At 46.7% G+C, this 17,491-nt stretch overlaps 1 protein-coding gene across 1 annotated transcript in view; it reads left to right on the forward strand.

The window, feature by feature from the left end:
• Positions 1-17,491, forward strand: part of MYO1D (myosin ID) — a 174,289-nt gene that overhangs the window by 30,618 nt on the left and 126,180 nt on the right. The window contains exons 2-5 of the mRNA XM_059489331.1: positions 13,365-13,573; positions 14,672-14,765; positions 15,552-15,717; positions 17,395-17,448. Of these exons, the coding sequence (XP_059345314.1) occupies positions 13,365-13,573; positions 14,672-14,765; positions 15,552-15,717; positions 17,395-17,448 (523 nt within the window). The remainder of the gene's footprint in view (positions 1-13,364; positions 13,574-14,671; positions 14,766-15,551; positions 15,718-17,394; positions 17,449-17,491) is intronic.

The following is a 17,491-nucleotide window of genomic DNA, read 5'->3' on the forward strand; positions in this document are numbered from 1 at the left end:
GTATTGATATATCATGATTGGCATTTGTATTCTACTGTGGATTACCACCTAAATGTATGGATTTATGGATTGTCAGTGCTTTCCCACTGACACAGCAAAATATCCTGAGAAACCTGAAGCACTCACTTGTTTCCAGAAATCCTTGGCAAATTTGCATTTGAGAGCCATTCCCCTCATTTGGTCCTGCCTGCTGGAGACTGGATGTGTGAGGAGCTGATAGTGACCATTCCTGTGTTTATTCTTATTAATAATTCAAGAATATCTTGATTATTCCAACCACACAAATACGGCTGAGATATCCATTCATCTTTTGTGCAGCAGGGATGAGTGTGACAAGGGTAACACTGACCACTTAACTTTAAAAAAATAGCATAGAAAATATGTTTTCCATTTAATAGATGATTTTCTCTGTTTGTAAAAGGTGTAAAGAGATTACCAGTTTGTGACTGCCAGACTTGTTGATACCAAGTGTTTTTTGTGTTTCATGCTGTTCTGTGAGGGCTCAGCAGCTGATTGCTCAGGGAGGGAAGGAGAGAGGGAGGTGGCTGTGTTTTTAGGAGGATGTGTCAGCTCTGAACTGTTACTTAAAAAAAAAAATCAAAATTTTGTTGTTGTTATCTTATTGTATTTCATATTTCTGGTGTTTCATCTTAAAGTCCATACCTTCTTGCTGGTCCTATTATGCAGCTCCTCTCTGCAGCACAGTTCCTCATGGCTTCCATAGGGGCTCCTCCTGGGCTCTCGACCCAACCCCCTTTTATCCCAGAGCCCTTCATGAGCTACAGCTGCTACCCAACCAAGGATCCCACAGCTGTAGCTCATCCAGAGCAACAGGACCCACCTATCTAATACATAGGACTCTCACTACATATATATATATATTCACAAGGACTCCTTTATAACAATACATATATTCAGGCCCCTACATTTCCCCCCTTTTCTTTTAACAATTTCTCCATTACACAATTACAATATCCATATCTGTCCCAGCTCTCCGGCTGCCACAGCTCTCGGCTGTCCGGGGGATTCCATACCTAATACATATATTCAGGCCCCTACATTTCCCCCCTTTTCTTTTAACAATTTCTCCATTACACAGTTACAATATCCATATCTGTCCCAGCTCTCAGGCTGCCACAGCTCTCAGCTGTCCTATCTTCCACTGTCCCAGCTCTCCGGCTGCCACAGCTCTCGGCTGTCCGGGGGATTCCATACCTTCTCCTTGGCTGCATGTTCTTTATCACGTCGGGGTCACCAATTATTGTTGTTATCTTATTGTATTTCATATTTCTGGTGTTTCATCTTAAAGTCCATACCTTCTTGCTGGTCCTATTATGCAGCTCCTCTCTGCAGCACAGTTCCTCATGGCTTCCATAGGGGCTCCTCCTGGGCTCTCGACCCAACCCCCTTTTATCCCAGAGCCCTTCATGAGCTACAGCTGCTACCCAACCAAGGATCCCACAGCTGTAGCTCATCCAGAGCAACAGGACCCACCTATCTAATACATAGGACTCTCACTACATATATATATTCACAAGGACTCCTTTATAACAATACATATATTCAGGCCCCTACAAAATTTAAATAAAGTGGATAGCAAAATCGATTGTGCTGCTCTCGCTGGAGCTCCCAGTTGTGTTCAGCTGTCACCTGGAGCTGCCCATGTGTGTCAGAGCTGTTTGAGAGCCCCAGGGGAGGGTCCAGGCTCACTTTCACTAAATAATTAGTGGCCAAAAACACCTTTATTAAACTTTTTGATAAACTGATCTGACTTTTGGCAATTGTCATTAAGTAATGATTATCATCTGGCAATTGATACGTCACAGAAGTAGAAGCCTGCCTGAATCCTGATTTGTCCTTCAAAAAATCCTGTTTTAAATAATTTCACAGGGCTCTGAATTCCACTGGCTAGGATGAAAAATTTGATGGTGTGGCTTGTGACAGATAAATTGAAGATGCTTTCAGGTTATCTGCATGTTAATTCTGATTTGTGTGGTATTTGTGCTGTCTCACATTATTATTACTTGAATAGTCTTTCAGCTTCTGAGTAGGACCTGTCTTTGACAGAAAAAAAATATGTCAAATGTAAGGGAAGTAAATGAACCCAATCTTTCCAGTGATAATTTAAACTGATAAAGCAAGCAGCATGTAAATCAAGTAATCTGTTTTACTAATCAAACCTTTTAAGTCCTTTTCCATCTTGCTAATGTTCCCCTGGGTTATCTGTGTACAGTTGCCATTTAGGAATTCACTCCTTTGGCAGTGGATGATGAATGGATAAAGAGCAATTCTGCTGCTGCTCAGCTGCTTTTCCATTTAAAGGATGTGAAGTGAGGTACCTCAGGCCACTGTGCAAATCCAGCTGCTTATCTTGCCAGTTCTGCCCTGCACTTCCATGCCCACAGGGGTGTTTGAACCATTCCCTGTTTTATTCCTTCTCCTTTTCCCTCTTCCATGCCCATAAGGGTGTTTGAACCATTCCCTGTGCTGTTCCTTCTCCTTTTCCCTTTTTGAAGTTGAGAGGGAGAAAAATCCTGATCCTGAATCTGCCAGTTCAGTCACACTCATGAATTTAAGTGAACCCACTGCACTTGGTTGTAGGTAAAAAGCCCTTTGTTTCCCACCCAAACTTTCTGTGGAATATGAGTTGCTCTTTAATTGGAAGAACAAACCTTGTGTGTTTACTGGGCCTTTTCACACTGGCATGATCTGGTCCCTTAAAGAGCCTCAGGTTTTGTCTTCCAGGGCACCTCCTGCTCCATGCTTGGTGATGGGAGAGACTGGGAGATGGAGAAAGGGGTTTTGGTGCAGTTCTGTTCTGATCTCCATTAGGGACATGAACATTTTCAATGAAAGCAAGTCCCAGAACAAACCTGAGCCAAATCTGTATCCAAACTGGAGAGCTTTTCCTGACCAGCCACGCTTTCAAGGGAGCACCAGGAAAAATCCTTTCAGCCTGAGCAGTTCATGGACATATTGTTGTAACAGATTTGCTTTGTGATTTGCAAATTTTCCCCTCCAGTGCTTGTGGCTCTTTGTCCACGAGCTCTGGCTGAGGCCGTTGGTGTCTGAAAGGAGTTGGTGGCAATCTGGGGGTGGCCGAGGTCACAGCTGTCCCTCACTGCCACACAAGGTGAAGGGCCAGCCGGTAAATGCTTGAGAGAGGGATGGGATTTCCAAATATAACTATGGGAAATTTCCTATTATCAAGGATCTAGCCATTTAACAAAGAGCAGCTGACTGATATTAATCACACCGAAGTAAACAGGCGATGTTCTTGGTTGCAGTGCAGCGCCTGTGCTGACACAGGGCTTGTAAATGAGTTTTGCTCAGACCTCATTCCTTCAGCTGTGCTTTACACTTCTCCTGCTGCCAGTAAAGCCCAGTTCCCTTGAGTGGCATCAGCATTTATGCTAGTAAAATTGATTTTAAAAATAAATTTTGTGACACAGACAAAAGCAAAAGCATGAGAAGACAGAGGGCAAGTGTTGTGGTGTCAGTAGATGTGGCAGAAGGCAGTGTTAGACTGAGGGGCAGGATGGGCAGCTGGGGTGCAATGTCCTCATCTGCTGCCTGGAGACTCTGTGGTTTGTGTGGCAGAGCCCCTGGCTGGGACAGAGCGTGGAGCTGAGTCACCAGCACGTGCTGTGACAGCCTGGGGGCTGGAGAAGGACAGTGGCACAGTCAGTGGCACAGTCAGTGGCACATCCCCGTGTCCCAGCCCAGTGTCACTCTCAGTGTCACATTCCTGTATCCCAGCCCAGTGTCACTCTCAGTGTCACATTCCTGTATCCCAGCCCAGTGGCACTCTCAGTGTCACATCCTGATGTCCCAACCTGTCAGCACCCAGCACATCCCTCTGGCTGTCCAGGACACCAGGACCCCTGAGGGCCAGGGGGCTCAGAGACCCTGGCACAGAGCCCAAAATGCCCCTGTGGGTTTGATTAACTTAGATGTAACTTAGAATTAAGAAGGAAATATTTCACAGAAAGAGTGGTCAGATACTGGAATCATTTACCCAGTGAGGTGGTGGAGTCATCATCCCTTGAAGAATTCACAAAAAGACTGGATGTGGCACTTGCTGCCATGATCTAGTTGAACAGTTAGAACATGGGTTGGACTTGATGATCTTATAGGTCTCTTCCAGTCTTGAACTTCTGTGATTCTGTGATTATGTGGAGCAAATTACCAACCTTGCATGAAGACCAGCAAGCCACAACAGTTTAGGTAGAATGATAGTGAAGTTATCACAGGGTGGAAAAGTAGATTTTAGGGTTTTTGGTATGGTAAGATGGAGGAATCTGGGTGTGTTCAGCCTTTCTCCTTCTTCTTCTTAGCCTCCATTTCCTGCTGTGATGGTGGCACTTTTGGATTGGTTTAGAGTAGAAGTTCACTGTCTAACATAGGTGATAGGTATTGGGAAGTAATTGTAAATATTGTACACATAGGTTTTAGTATAAAGACATAACACTGCCCTGTAGGCAGGCAGAGTGCCTGGACTGTCCTGCTAGACAGACCTCAGCAGAGCAGAAGAAAATTTTTTATAGATAAGATAAAATAAACAACCTTAAGACCAAGAAATGAAGAGCCCTGACTCCTTCTTCAAGCGCCGAGCTAAGAAAAAAGACTTTTGAACTTTTCTCAGAGTCACTCTGATAAGCTAAAGATCCCAACACCAGCCCAATGTCACAGCCTGGAGTCACATCCCCATATCCCAGCCCAGTGTCACTATTTGGTTTGGGGTGCCATGGTGCAGATCACTGCACCAACTGCAAAGGAAGCCCTATAATGATGCAGAAACACGACTCATTATTTGCATGTTTTGCATTTTTATTTTTGCCTGGTGTGTGTGGCCTATGTTTGCATAAATAAGGCACTTATTTTATTTTTTTTTTTTTTTTTTTTTTTTTTTTTTTAATTTATTTTATTTTATAACATTCCCAGAGCACAGAGCCATTCCTTTGGAGTGCTGGCACATGGGGCTCTGTATCTTCATGCTGCAAGATGATTCTTGGGTTTCTGAGCCCTGTCCCAAACAATGCTGCATTCAGGGGCTCCAGCAGCATGCACAGATCAGCAGTGGCCACGAGCTTAACAAATCAGAATTTTCCTTCCCAGCAGAACAATGAGGCAGCTGAACATCAGCAGCTCCCAGCCAGCTGACTGCTAAAGGAGTCTCCAGGCATTGCCAGTGAAAATCTGTGGAATTCTGGGTCTGTACCTTGGCATTGGGCTTGGGGCGTGAGAGGAGGTGAATTGAACAACACTGCAAAGGCTCAAGGGACAACAGGAGGAGAAGGGGCTGAATCTGTCCAGGGCTGCATGGAAGGCCCTCCCCACCACCCAAATCCTTCTCCTGCCCACCATGGCTTGTCCCTCCTTTTCTCCACACCTGAATACCTGTCAGGGTTTCCCCTTCATCCCCTCTAAAGCAGATAGTTTAAAAGCAAACACTTCTTCCCCAGTCCAGCCAGAGTTTGGACACTTTCCCAGAGCTGCGAAAGTGTCTCACTTGGTGTGTGTTAGAAGATGGCTTAGAAAATAAGGTTGCAAATCATCACAGCAGGGGCTGATGCAGTTCCAGGTGATGTTATTGGTGAGTGGTTGTTGTTTCTTGAGTTACTGGAGAGTTGGGAGCAAGGAACAGGGGCTCAGTCATGGGCTTGGTTTTTCTGCATGTTTCTGGATCTTTCTGCTGGGCTGAAGGATTTTATAGCCCTTCACAAGGTTATTTAGAAACATCAGCTTGCCTGGACACCACAGGGACAAAGCCACAGCTGCAGAATTCACACCCCACTGAACCAAGGTGAGGAAATGAGGCAGGATCTTCCTTGTGCTGCAAATCTATCCATCCCCAGGCAGTGCCCTGGTGTTTGCCTTTTGGGCAGGTGTTTTTGCAGTTTTGTCCCCTGAAATACCTGAAGGTAGCAAATCCTTCAACACAAGGGTGTACAATGCAATGTGCAAAGCTGAATTCTCAAACTGGAGGCTGGGATAATTGTGATGTGGCAGCTGACAGTTAATATGGACACAGGGTTTGGAAAGAGGAGGTGAATGAAGGTGAAATGTCCTTTTTAAGTACCTGAGTGCTGTAACATCAGAGTTGGTGAGTGCAGGAAGCCAAGTCTTCTAAATACATCCATAAAACAAACTCCACATCCAGCAGGGCTCCCTGGTCCTTGAACTGCCACTGAGCTGCTCTGCAGCTTCCCTGTGTTGGCCAGGGTCCTCCATTGCCATTTTCCCTTTGTATGGGCTGTCTCGTGTTCTGTTTAATATTTTCTTCCAGCTGCCTGGCAGGATGATTCTCATCTCCCCAGGTATTTATAGGTGAGCATTTCCACCTTTTCCCTCTCCTCCTTAATTCTGTGAGTGTCATGCACTTAAATGAGCTGGCTCAGGGTGTGATGGCAGCAGAGAGGAGAACCTACCTGACTGCTGAGCTTTCTTTTGCTTTTTAACTGTCCCTTTAGAGGTTATGTGCTTTATTTGGCAGATTAAAAGTTAGAGATTGTGGGCAGATGGCAGCCTCCTGTTTGCTGCTATCCCAAGCCTGTTCTGTTTCCTGGTTAGGTCTGGGATCCCAGCATAATGCTCCCTCAGGGCATTATCACACTGTGGTTTCTGCACTCAGATTTTACCCTGTCCCAGGCTGATTTTCACGTGGGACCTGGGAGTGTTTTACTGCCCCCCCACACACAGAGCAAACTGCTTCCCTCTACCTGTGCTGGCAGCACTTCCTCCTGTGCCTGTTGGAATAAGCCACCAAGCATTGTGTGCAGCTTTTCAAAGAACTTCCCTTTAACTCCTTCTCTATCTCAACTCCCTTATCTCTATCCTGTGCCTCTGCTTGTGCCTTCTGCTGTGCTCCAGAGCTGGAGAAGGGTGTGCAGGGCTGCCCTGCTGCAGGGAGGGCTGGGTCTGACGCAAATAGAAACCAGAGTTCAGTGACTCCTGTGTTTAGTGGTTTGGCATTTTTTCAGTGCAAGGTTAGTGCTTTACATTTAAGGAGAGGGATTTTATTATTCCCGTTCTTACATCTCCCAGTTTTAGGTTTTATTCAGTGTTCATTAGAGCTGGCTTAGCATCCATTCCCATTTTCCTTCCCCTGACCTTAGCCAGTGGGTTTGCAAAGCTTGTGGATGACTCAAGGGTCAGCTGGGTTGGAGCTGAATCAGCCCCATCAAATTACAGACAATTCCCTTAAACCTTGGTTTGTTGAGGAAGATGTGGCAGTGGTCACTTGTAGTTTGCTAATTTTACTTAGAAAAAAGTGACACAATTACAAAGAACTCCTTTAACCTAATTTCCAAGCTGGCTGGAGGCTGCAGATGAATGGAGTATTCCTCACCCTGCCCTGTCTGCTCCCTCCATACAGGAAAGGAGTGGTGCAGAACGTGCTCCAAATGGCATTTCCTATTTTGTTCAACTGGCAGCATCTGAGCACTGAGTCCATGCAGGCCAGCTGCAGGCAAAACTCTCACCTGCACCCAACATGAATTTAATTGCAGCTTTCCTGGCCCTCAGGGTGGATCAGAGCCACGCAGACATGAGTATTTTGAATATTGTAATCATGCATATTCATGATCAGGACAGACTTGGATCATTTTCCTGGTGCAGGGAGGTTAGACTGACTGGACAGTTTTTTGATCTGTTTTTCCAAGAGCAGCAGGAATATTTTAGCCATAGTTCTGCCAAGGCAAATCCTGTTTATCTGAGTGCTCTTGTGGGAGGCTGGCTGATTCTCTGTGAGAGGGTTTATGAACAATTTACTCAAATGCTTGAAGTCCTGCTTGACAGCTGAGTTTGAGGTTTACATAAAATAAAGTCTATAAGCAGCACTGAACCTGGTATCACACAGTAAAAGCCCAAATGTCTGAGGCACAGAGTGAACTTTGCTTTAGGAAAGTCACTCACTTCCCAAAGCATGAGGACAGTGGGGTTGTTCCTTGGGTGAGTGCAGGCTGCTAATTCTTGCACTTAAAAACCAAGTAAAAATATGGTTTCACTGCCAGAAGCCTGCTTAAATTCCCTTCCCTTCCTAAAGGCCCATCCTTGGCTGTCCATGAACATCTCCTCATTAACCCAAGTTTTAATTAAAGATCTCCGTGTGGGTTTGCAAAGAGAATGGACTCAAAGCCTGCAGTCATGGACTTTTAATGGATATATTTAATGGAAAAAATTAACTGAGGCTTGTTACCCCATTTGGGAGAGTGACCCAAACCATGTGGGATGTTTACAACAGGAATTGTCCCTGCTCCACCTAGCAGAGATGTGCAGCTCCTGGATCATTCTTCCCATGCACAGAGCAGGAGGAAAAAGCTGTGTGCCCATACTCAGAGTTTCACTTTGTGCTTTGGAGTTCACAAATAAGCTGGAAACAGAGAATAGTTTGAAACCACCAGTTTTGATTCTCTTAATCTTCAGTGGGACTAGTTTGCTGCTGACTGGGTTTCCTCCCTAGCACAGCTGAGGGAGCTGTAGCACTCCAGATTCTGTCCTGAATTATTTTTATTTGCTTTTCCTTGACATTTCCTTTGCTTTAAGGCACAAACCCATCAGAGAGCCCATCAGAGGTGTCTGTGCTGTGAGTGACTGAGCAGGATCTGTCCTGGGGCACTTGTGGAGCATCAGGAAGGGCTGAGCCCAAGGAGCTTCAGGCAGCACCTGCTGAGGGTGAGGCTTTGTGTGCCTGTAAAGCAGAATGTGCTGCCAGGCTGTGAGCAGTGCTGAGAATGGAGCAGTGCAAGGTTCGTGTTGGAATAAAACTGTTTTTTTCCAGTAGAAATGATCCAGAATACCAACACCTGCACTTCATCTCTCCTAAAGGAACAGCAAACCAGTGACCTGCTGTGTTCTCCAGCAGCTGCTCTGTCCCTGGGCTGTTGGACAGATGGACAAGGAGAGGCCAAGTGGGTTAGTGAGGAGCATTTGCCTGGTGCTCAGGGCTGGCAGTGCTGCCCCAAGGGCTCTTTGGCTTCTGGAGCAGGGAGTTCCATGTCAATGATTAATCAGGAATTCCCTGTCTGATAGGAGGGCTCAGCTCGGTGAGGCTCTTTGTGCAACATTCCCGTCTTGCAGATGTTGTTTAGGACTGTGGGTTCCAAGTCTTGCCAACTGACTTTTCTTTATTTGTACTGAGTGCATTTGAAGTTGCATCATTTCCTCGGTAAGAACAGTTTTATTTTTGACTGGAGTGTTTGTCAGGTGGAGGAAATCGTAAATGTGAGTGCTCTCTGGTGGTGGAGATGTCTGCTCCAGCATTCCCATTTCTGCAGTGTATTTTCCAGGAGCAGCTGCATTTGAATATACCTTGTCTGGACTTAAAGATCCCTTTTTTTTTAAACTCTTTTCCCTAAAAATAAAAACTGCAAAACAAAATAAAAGTGTTTTTCCTGCCTTAGTGGACTTCTAGCCAAGAGAAGAATTTCTCTCCCTTAAAATGATTTATCTTCTGTGACTCATTGGTTTTTATTTTGTCATTATCAATTGATGTTTTAATGAGGCAATAAAAACTTCTCATGAAAGAGCTGATGTTCCTCCTCAAAATAACCCACCAGGATTAAATGCTGTGAGTTGCTTTTTGGCTGCTGAGCTGCTGCAGAGAGGGGACTGAGGGGAAACTCAACTGGGGCTGCAGCTCCTCCCCAGGGCACAGCTCTGATCTCTGCTCTGGGACAGGGACAGGGCCCAGGGAAGGGCTGGAGCTGGGCCAGGGGGGTTGGGATGGAGATCAGGGAAAGGTTCTTCCCCAGAGGTGCTGGCAGTGGCCAGGGAATGGTCCCAGAGCTCCAGGAGGGATTGGACAGCACTGCCAGGGGTGCCCAGGGTGGGAGTGTTGGGGTGGGATTGGGTGATCCTTGGGGATCCCTTCCCACTCAGGATATTCCATGGCATTGATACAGAAATTACTCAAATGGAACTATTGCAGGGAAATGTTTTGTTGCAGCACGAGCTGATGTGACTTCCATGAGATACAAAACAAGGTTTGACCCTGGGGATGTCATGGAGCTCAGGGAAAGGTTCTTCCCCCAGAGGTGCTGGCACGGCCCAGGGAATGGTCCCAGAGCTCCAGGAGGGTTTGGACAGCACTGCCAGGGGTGCCCAGGGTGGGAGTGTTGGGGGATCTGGGCAGGGCCAGAGGTGGGATTGGGTGATCCTTGGGGATCCCTTCCCACTCAGGATATTCCATGACATTAATACAGAAATGATTCAAATGGAACTATTGCAGGGAAATGTTTTGTTGTAGCACAAGCTGATGTGATTTCCATGAGATACAAAACAAGGTTTGACCCTGGGGGTGTCAGGATCCACTCCTGGGGTTCCTTTTATTAAGGAACTTCTTTAAATCAAGGAACTGTTGTTGCTTTGAGTAACAAACCCCAGTTCTCCATGTTACACCTCAGCACTGAAATGCCTGTGCTGGCTGTGGAAAGCACCAAATGGATTCCTGGTCTTGTTTTGTGGCCTTGCCCTGCAGAGGAATCATGGGTTTAACACAGCTCCAAGCTCCCCATTTGCTCTGCCCTCCTGGGTTGTTTTCTTAAGCTTTTCTGAGCTCTCCATGGGCAGGGCAAGCCCAGCTCTCCCAGCAGAGCCAGGAAAAGAGGCCCTGCTGTTCTTGGGCTGCTGCTGTGCTGAGCCATGCTCGGGGATGAAAAGGGGCTTTATCAGCAAGGAGGGTGAGGAGCTGGAGCTCCTGGTGGGAACAGCTCTGAAATTTGAACTCTGGTGCTAGGAAAGAAATGAACTGAGATGTGAATGAGGGTGTCACTTGTTCATAAAATCTGTATCCCCAAAGCCAGGCTGGAGAGGTGCCTGGAGACAGATCCTTCTTCCCCCTCATCTCCATCTGCCTTTGTCACACACATCTTTTCATTAAAATCCTTTCCTTAGGATTTTTCTCCTGAGAAACTGAGAGGGCTCAGAACAAACTGTAAACAATGGTTATCTGCTGCTGTGGAATGCAACAGGTGCATCTGGGATTGGTCTCATTTGGTTGTTTCTAATTAATGGCCAATCACAGTCAGCTGGCTCAGACTCTCTGTCCCAGCCACAAACGTTTGTTATCATTCTTTCCTTTTCTATTCTTAGCTTACCCTTCTGATTCTTCTATTTTAGTATAGTTTTAATGTAATATATATAATATTTCCATATTTCCATAAAATAATAAATCAAGCCTTCTGAAACATGGAGTCAGATCCTCATCTCTTCCTTCATCCAAGCACCCCTGTGAACACCATCACAAGCCTTTTGCCACAGAGCTGAAGACACAACTCACCAGAGCCCAGTGAAACCTTTCAGAACTTGGCTTGCAGGCCCAGTGTGGGATGTGCTGGCTGAGCTGGCTGTGGGGAAGTGGCAGGCAGGATGTGAGGCTGTGCAGGGCCACATCTGGAGGTTCTGCTTGGAGCCAGAGGGTGCTGGCACTGCCCAGGCTGCCCAGGGAATGGGCACAGAGCTCCAGGAGGGTTTGGACACCAGGGTGGGATTGCTGGGATGTCTGGGCAGGCCAGGGCTGGGACTGGATGGTCCTTGGGGCTCCCTTCCCACTCAGGACATTCCCTGATTCTCTGATTCACTCAGGGATGCTGAACTGTCACGGGAGGAAACTGAAACTGGGCTCTGGCAATGCCAGTTTACATAATTCATTACTGAAGGAAGAGGTCAGAGTATTGGGTGCTGGGATGGTGGCCTGGCACTGCACTGCAGCAGGAAAGGCCTTTATTTCTTTATTTCTGCTCAGCTAAAACAACCCCCCTCACCCTCTGTGTGGCCATGGGGCTTAAAACCTCATCCTCAATCTGCTGGATCTTTATTTGCAGCAGCAGCAGTGCCTTGAGCACAGTTCTGTGCTGCTGGGCAGGAAATTGGGAGAGCAGCCTCAGGGAATTCACCTTTTTTTGGGTGTCCATCTCCAGGAGGTGAAATGATTCTGCTCATTGTGATATCCTTGTGGTTTCCATTACATATTGATGTCCCAGTGTGACTTGATCTCCTTAATACCAGCAGGGTTGTGTGGGTTTGGTTTTTCAGGCTCTCCTCTGTATATGCAGAGTCTCTCATGGGCTCCCAGCCTGGGATCTGATCCCTTTGCACTTTGACCTGTTCAGGATCTTCCAAAAAAATTAAAATCAGGGATATTTGTATTGCTAATTATCTTTTCTAAAACATTATTAGTACATTTCAAACAGCATATATTCAAAAATGTAAAATATCTTTGCATTCTAAGCTCATTATTATTTTGGGAAATACATATCAGGACACAAGTGATGTAGAACAAGAGGAGGTTTTGTAATTCTTGTGTGTTTCCAGTGTTCCAGGAGGAAGCTGGAGTGGGAGAAACCAACACTTGTAGAAAGTGGAATGCTGGATGATATTTCTTGAGTTTTATTACACCTGCTAAAAACTGACTGCTGCCAAGATGCTGCAGAAAATTCTCAAATGAACAATAGAAAATGTCAGGGCTGTCACCACATGGGGGTGGTAATAAATTCAATAAAGTAAGGCTGGAATTTGTGCCGGAGTCCGGCAGCATTCGAGGCTCCCGGGCTCCGTGGAGGGGCTCTGGTGCCATCTAATGTCCCGAGGTTTAAATGCAGCTGCAGACCGGGATTGGAGCTGGAAATCCAGGGTTTGTGTGTTGATCCTAAACCTGTTCTCCTTTCTCCTCCTGACATACAAACGCTGTGTAAATTCCTCAGCTGTTAATCTGGAATTATTCTGAGTTCTCCTCATAGGTAACTTTCAATAAAATGGGAGCTTGTTTGGAAACTTTTTCTAACGGAAACATTATTTTTAAAATAACATCAAGTTATTTTCTGTCTTGTTTGCAGAGTCAAAGAGCCGGGTAGGGACAGGAATGGTGTAGTTTAGGGTTGTTTGCACACATTATTAGCAATCTTTCCTCTCTGGTGTAGCAGCACTGATGATACCAAAGTGCAAAAAAGACATTGCTGGAGCTGAGAGACTGCAGTTCCCTCCCGGGCTTTTGTCTTTTTTAAATTTCATGTGTGATCAGACCTCTCAGTGAGGGCTTCAGAACTTCTGCTCCTCTGGCCTGAGCTGGGCCATGGACAACTACAGAACGTGAAACAAGAATTTGCCTGTAAATCCCCTTTATGAAATTTAATTAAATTTGTTCCTCACTCACATTCACTTATATTGAGTGTAAATGCCACCTCATGGCAGTGAAGCAGAGGCAGAAATGTCCTCTGTAGGTGGTGGAACTCCAAGCCAGGAGTTGTCCCTGTACCCTCAGGTCTCTGCTGCTGTGCCAGTGCCCAGGATTTTCCTGTCCTGTTTCCATTGAGTCCTGAACCTCTGCTTTTGTCTCATTCCTGCCTTTTGTGTGCTCTGGGCAGCTTCGAGAAGGGCCGGATTTACACCTTTATCGGGGAGGTTGTGGTTTCCATGAACCCTTACAAGAACCTGAACATCTACGGGCGGGACACGATCGAGCAGTACAGGGGCAGGGAGCTCTACGAGAGGCCTCCCCACCTGTTTGCCATCGCCGATGCTGCTTACAAAGCCATGAAGAGACGATCCAAAGACACCTGCATCGTCATCTCAGGTAGGTGAGAGGGCTCTGCATGGTGATGAGCATCTGATCCCTGTGAAATTCCAGGCGGAAGGAGAATAATGGTTTGGCTAATGACAGCGTTTTACAAAAGAAACTTCATTAAGCTTAAAGCTGCTCATTTGCATTTGAATCCGTGTGTGGAGATCGGCACAATTATTTCTTATCTCATTCAAGAGCTGGTGCCAGCCAGGAGCTGGATCTGTGCCTGCAGAGGGATAATGTGAGCAGGAGCCCTGGGTCTGCTCCGGAGTGACCTGGGATCAGGGCTGGGATCTGCAGGGCTGGGATCAGGGCTGGGATCTGCAGGTCTGGGATCAGGGCTGGGATCTGCAGGGCTGGGATCAGGGCTGGGATCTGCAGGGCTGGGATCAGGGCTGGGATCTGCAGAGCTGGGATCAGCAGGGCTGGGATCTGCAGGGCTGGGATCAGGGCTGGGATCAGCAGGGCTGGGATCAGCAGGGCTGGGATCTGCAGGGCTGGGATCAGGACTGGGATCAGCAGGGCTGGGATCTGCAGGGCTGGGATCAGGGCTGGGATCTGCAGGGCTGGGATCAGGGCTGGGATCTGCCGGGCTGGGATCTGCAGAACTGGGCTTGTCTCTCCTCAGGAGCTGCTGATTTTTGTCTCTGTCCTGACTGGAAAAGCAGCAGTGGGAGCAGGGGTGGTACCAGAGTGATCCCTGCCTGGATCCTGGCACTTCTTTTCCTTGATGTCCCCGTGCTCAGGCAGCTCTGAAAGGACAGAGCCCCGGGCTGGGGTGCAGAACAGTGGCCCCTTGTGCTGCTGCAGGCCAGGCTTTCTCCTCTAACAATATTCCTTTGATCCTCTGTGTGCCAGCCCTTTTCCCGACCTGAGCAATCTCACAGCACAATTGCTCAAAGTCAGCCCAGCAGCAGCAGCAGCCAGGCAGGGTTATGGCTGTGTTTAGAAAACGTCCCAAGTGCACACAAAGATTGCTTTAAAAAGAAAAAAAAAAGAAAAAAAACCCAAACCACCCAGGCACTGTTGGGGTAAAATTGAGGTCTTCTGTCCAATGATTTGTTTTCCTTTTTTTTTTTTTTCATCTGTTTGTGGTGTTTCTGCCCCCAGGTGAAAGCGGGGCTGGGAAAACTGAGGCCAGTAAATACATAATGCAGTACATAGCAGCCATCACCAACCCCGGGCAGAGGGCTGAGGTGGAGAGGTAAGGCCTGGGCTGGAAAAGAAGGGAAATTCTCCTGCTTAGAGATCTCTTTCTGTGGGCTGAGTAGCACCACTTTATCAGATGGTCTCTTGCACATGCTAATTTATACTTAACTTTTCCAGGTACTGCTTTTACTATGAGAATTTTGCAGTGTTAATTGCTGAAATCACATTAAAAAATTCATTTTGAAAGTTCAAAATCAAAGCAGCATCTACAAATACCATCCAGCCAATATCAACCATCTAATGGCAGGACTCAATGATCTTAGAGGTCTTTGCCAACCTAAATGATTCTAAATCACTTTTCCTGGGGCAAATTGCCTGAAATTTGGGTGGGCTAGAAAAACATGTAGAGTGCAAGGAGTGTGTTCTGTGACCTTCCTGGCTCACATGATTCTTAATGTCCCTCTCTGTCCTGGAGTAAAAGCTTTGGAGCAAAGAGTGTGGCTTTCTGCAGAAACAGATTTAAACCTACCTCAAATGAACTTTTGAAAATGATTGAAAAAGAGTTCAGAAAATTGGTTTTAGAATTGAAATGTGTATAGAAGCTGAATTTCTGATGCTGATTTCAGGGTGGGGGGCTGGTCTGTGAACCAAAGACCATTTGCTTCCTCTGAGGAGCATTGCTGACAGCTCCCAGCTGATTTCCCATGGGATTGCTGATGCCATCCACACCTGCCCAAATCTGCCAGCAAAGAGCATCACTGGAGAAATGGCTGTGAAGAAAAACCCCCATGGTGTGAGTGTTGAAGTCTTACCCTTTTCCATCCCTCCATCCCTGCTGCAGAGTGAAGAACATCCTGCTGAAATCCAACTGTGTGCTGGAGGCCTTTGGCAACGCCAAGACAAACCGCAACGACAACTCCAGCCGCTTTGGGAAGTACATGGACATCAACTTTGACTTCAAGGGAGACCCCATAGGGGGGCACATCAATAATTACCTGCTGGAAAAGGTAAGGCACTCTCCCTACCAGGCTTGCAGCCTTTGCTGGGGTTGCTTTTGCAATCTGGGCTTTGTCAGTAGGAAGTTTTCTCTTCAGACGTGTGCAGCAGGTGAGGAATGAGGGCACAGAAAATAAATCCAGGGCTGAAGTTTTCCTCAGTGCTGGCAGTGCCCTGTTCCTGGACTTCCAGAGCTCACCAGCACCAGGGCTGTGTTACCCAAAGGATTTTGTGTGTGAAGTTTCATCTCAGTTTTTATTTTGGATAAAATTTACTCTCTGCACAGCTCCTGCTTTGTAATCTTGCACTGAGCTCTCCCTGGAGAAGGAGATTTCCAGGGCTGTAGAGAACAAGTGTGCTTGAGAAGTGTTACTTTGGAATAGTGCCACAGCCTTGGGTGAGCTATTGGTAGTGTTGTTTTTATATATTCCAAGTGATCATGAGCATAATTATTTTTCTCATGTCATTAAGTGGTGGCTGAAAACATTGGAATATGCAAAACTGGAGAGCTCAGGCATGAGCCATTAGCAGTTCTTGCTGTGGGAGACACGTCTGGCTTTGATTATGTGTTTGACCACATCTGCCAACACCCTTTTTCGTTTGTGTTTCTTTTTTACTTCTCCCCTCATTTCCCTGAAGTCTATTTTCAGAGTAAACACTTTATTTTAAAAAACAAAACAACAAACCCAAACATTTAACTTGGGTTGCTTTGATGTAAGAAGAGGGCTGGGACTACAGCTGCAGTGACTTAAATCCTGATGATTTATTTATCCTGATTGTTTATTTCATATCCTTGACTTCTCCCAAGTTAAATTTGTTTCCATTTGAAAGCAGTGGAGGCTCTGGCCCAAATGCAAGCAGTGGCTTTGCAGTAGAAACACATCAAATCATGGAATATCCTGGGCTGGAAGGGACCTGCCAGGATCATCCACTGCAACCCCTGGCCCTGCCCAGACACCCCAACAAACCCTGGGCATCCCTGGGAGTGGTGCCCAAACCCTCCCGGAGCTCTGGGACTATTCCCTGGGCAGCCTGGGCAGTGCCAGCACCTCCTGGGGGAAGAACCTTTCCCTGATCTCCAACCTAAACCTCCCCAGCACAGCTCTGTTCCCCATCACTCTTCATAGTTCAGACTTGTAGCAGGAAATAAGGGCACATTGCTGGTTGACTGAATGTCTGCTGCATTTAACCCTTTTTTGTGCTGTTTTACTCTGGTCTGTCTGCTGTATTTATCCCTTTTTTGTGCTGTTTTACCTCTGGAATGAGGATTCTGGAATGGAGCTACAGCTCCTAAAACAAGGCCCTTGTGTCAGAGCAGAGCATCCCCTGGTACTGTGGGTGCTGTCCTGGGGATGTAGGAGTGGTGACCACCAGGCCCTCAGCATTTATCTGTAGTCACAGAGTCCTGGTTTTCATTTCCAGTGATTAAATCATTCTAAAACTGAAATGATGGTTTTTATTTGACTCCACCATGAAAGCAACCCCATGGTTCCCACATGGGACTCCTGGGTGGAAGTAGGACATTGCAGCTGTTACACAACTGCTGCTTTTGCCTGCAGACCTCAAGCTCCAGGGTCACACGTGTGTGGTGGTGTTCCCAAGAGGCTGAGTGTGAGATGGGATGAATTTGGGATGTCTTGGTGGTCTGAGGGGACACTAACACCCAGCTCTGTGCTTTGTTCCCCCAGTCCCGTGTGATCGTGCAGCAGCCGGGGGAGCGAAGCTTCCACTCCTTTTACCAGGTTTGTGTCACAGACATCTTTTCATTAAAAGTCCTTTCCTTAG

The sequence above is a fragment of the Ammospiza nelsoni genome, chromosome 26 (genome assembly GCF_027579445.1).
Source record: "Ammospiza nelsoni isolate bAmmNel1 chromosome 26, bAmmNel1.pri, whole genome shotgun sequence".
Classification (NCBI taxonomy): domain Eukaryota; kingdom Metazoa; phylum Chordata; class Aves; order Passeriformes; family Passerellidae; genus Ammospiza; species Ammospiza nelsoni.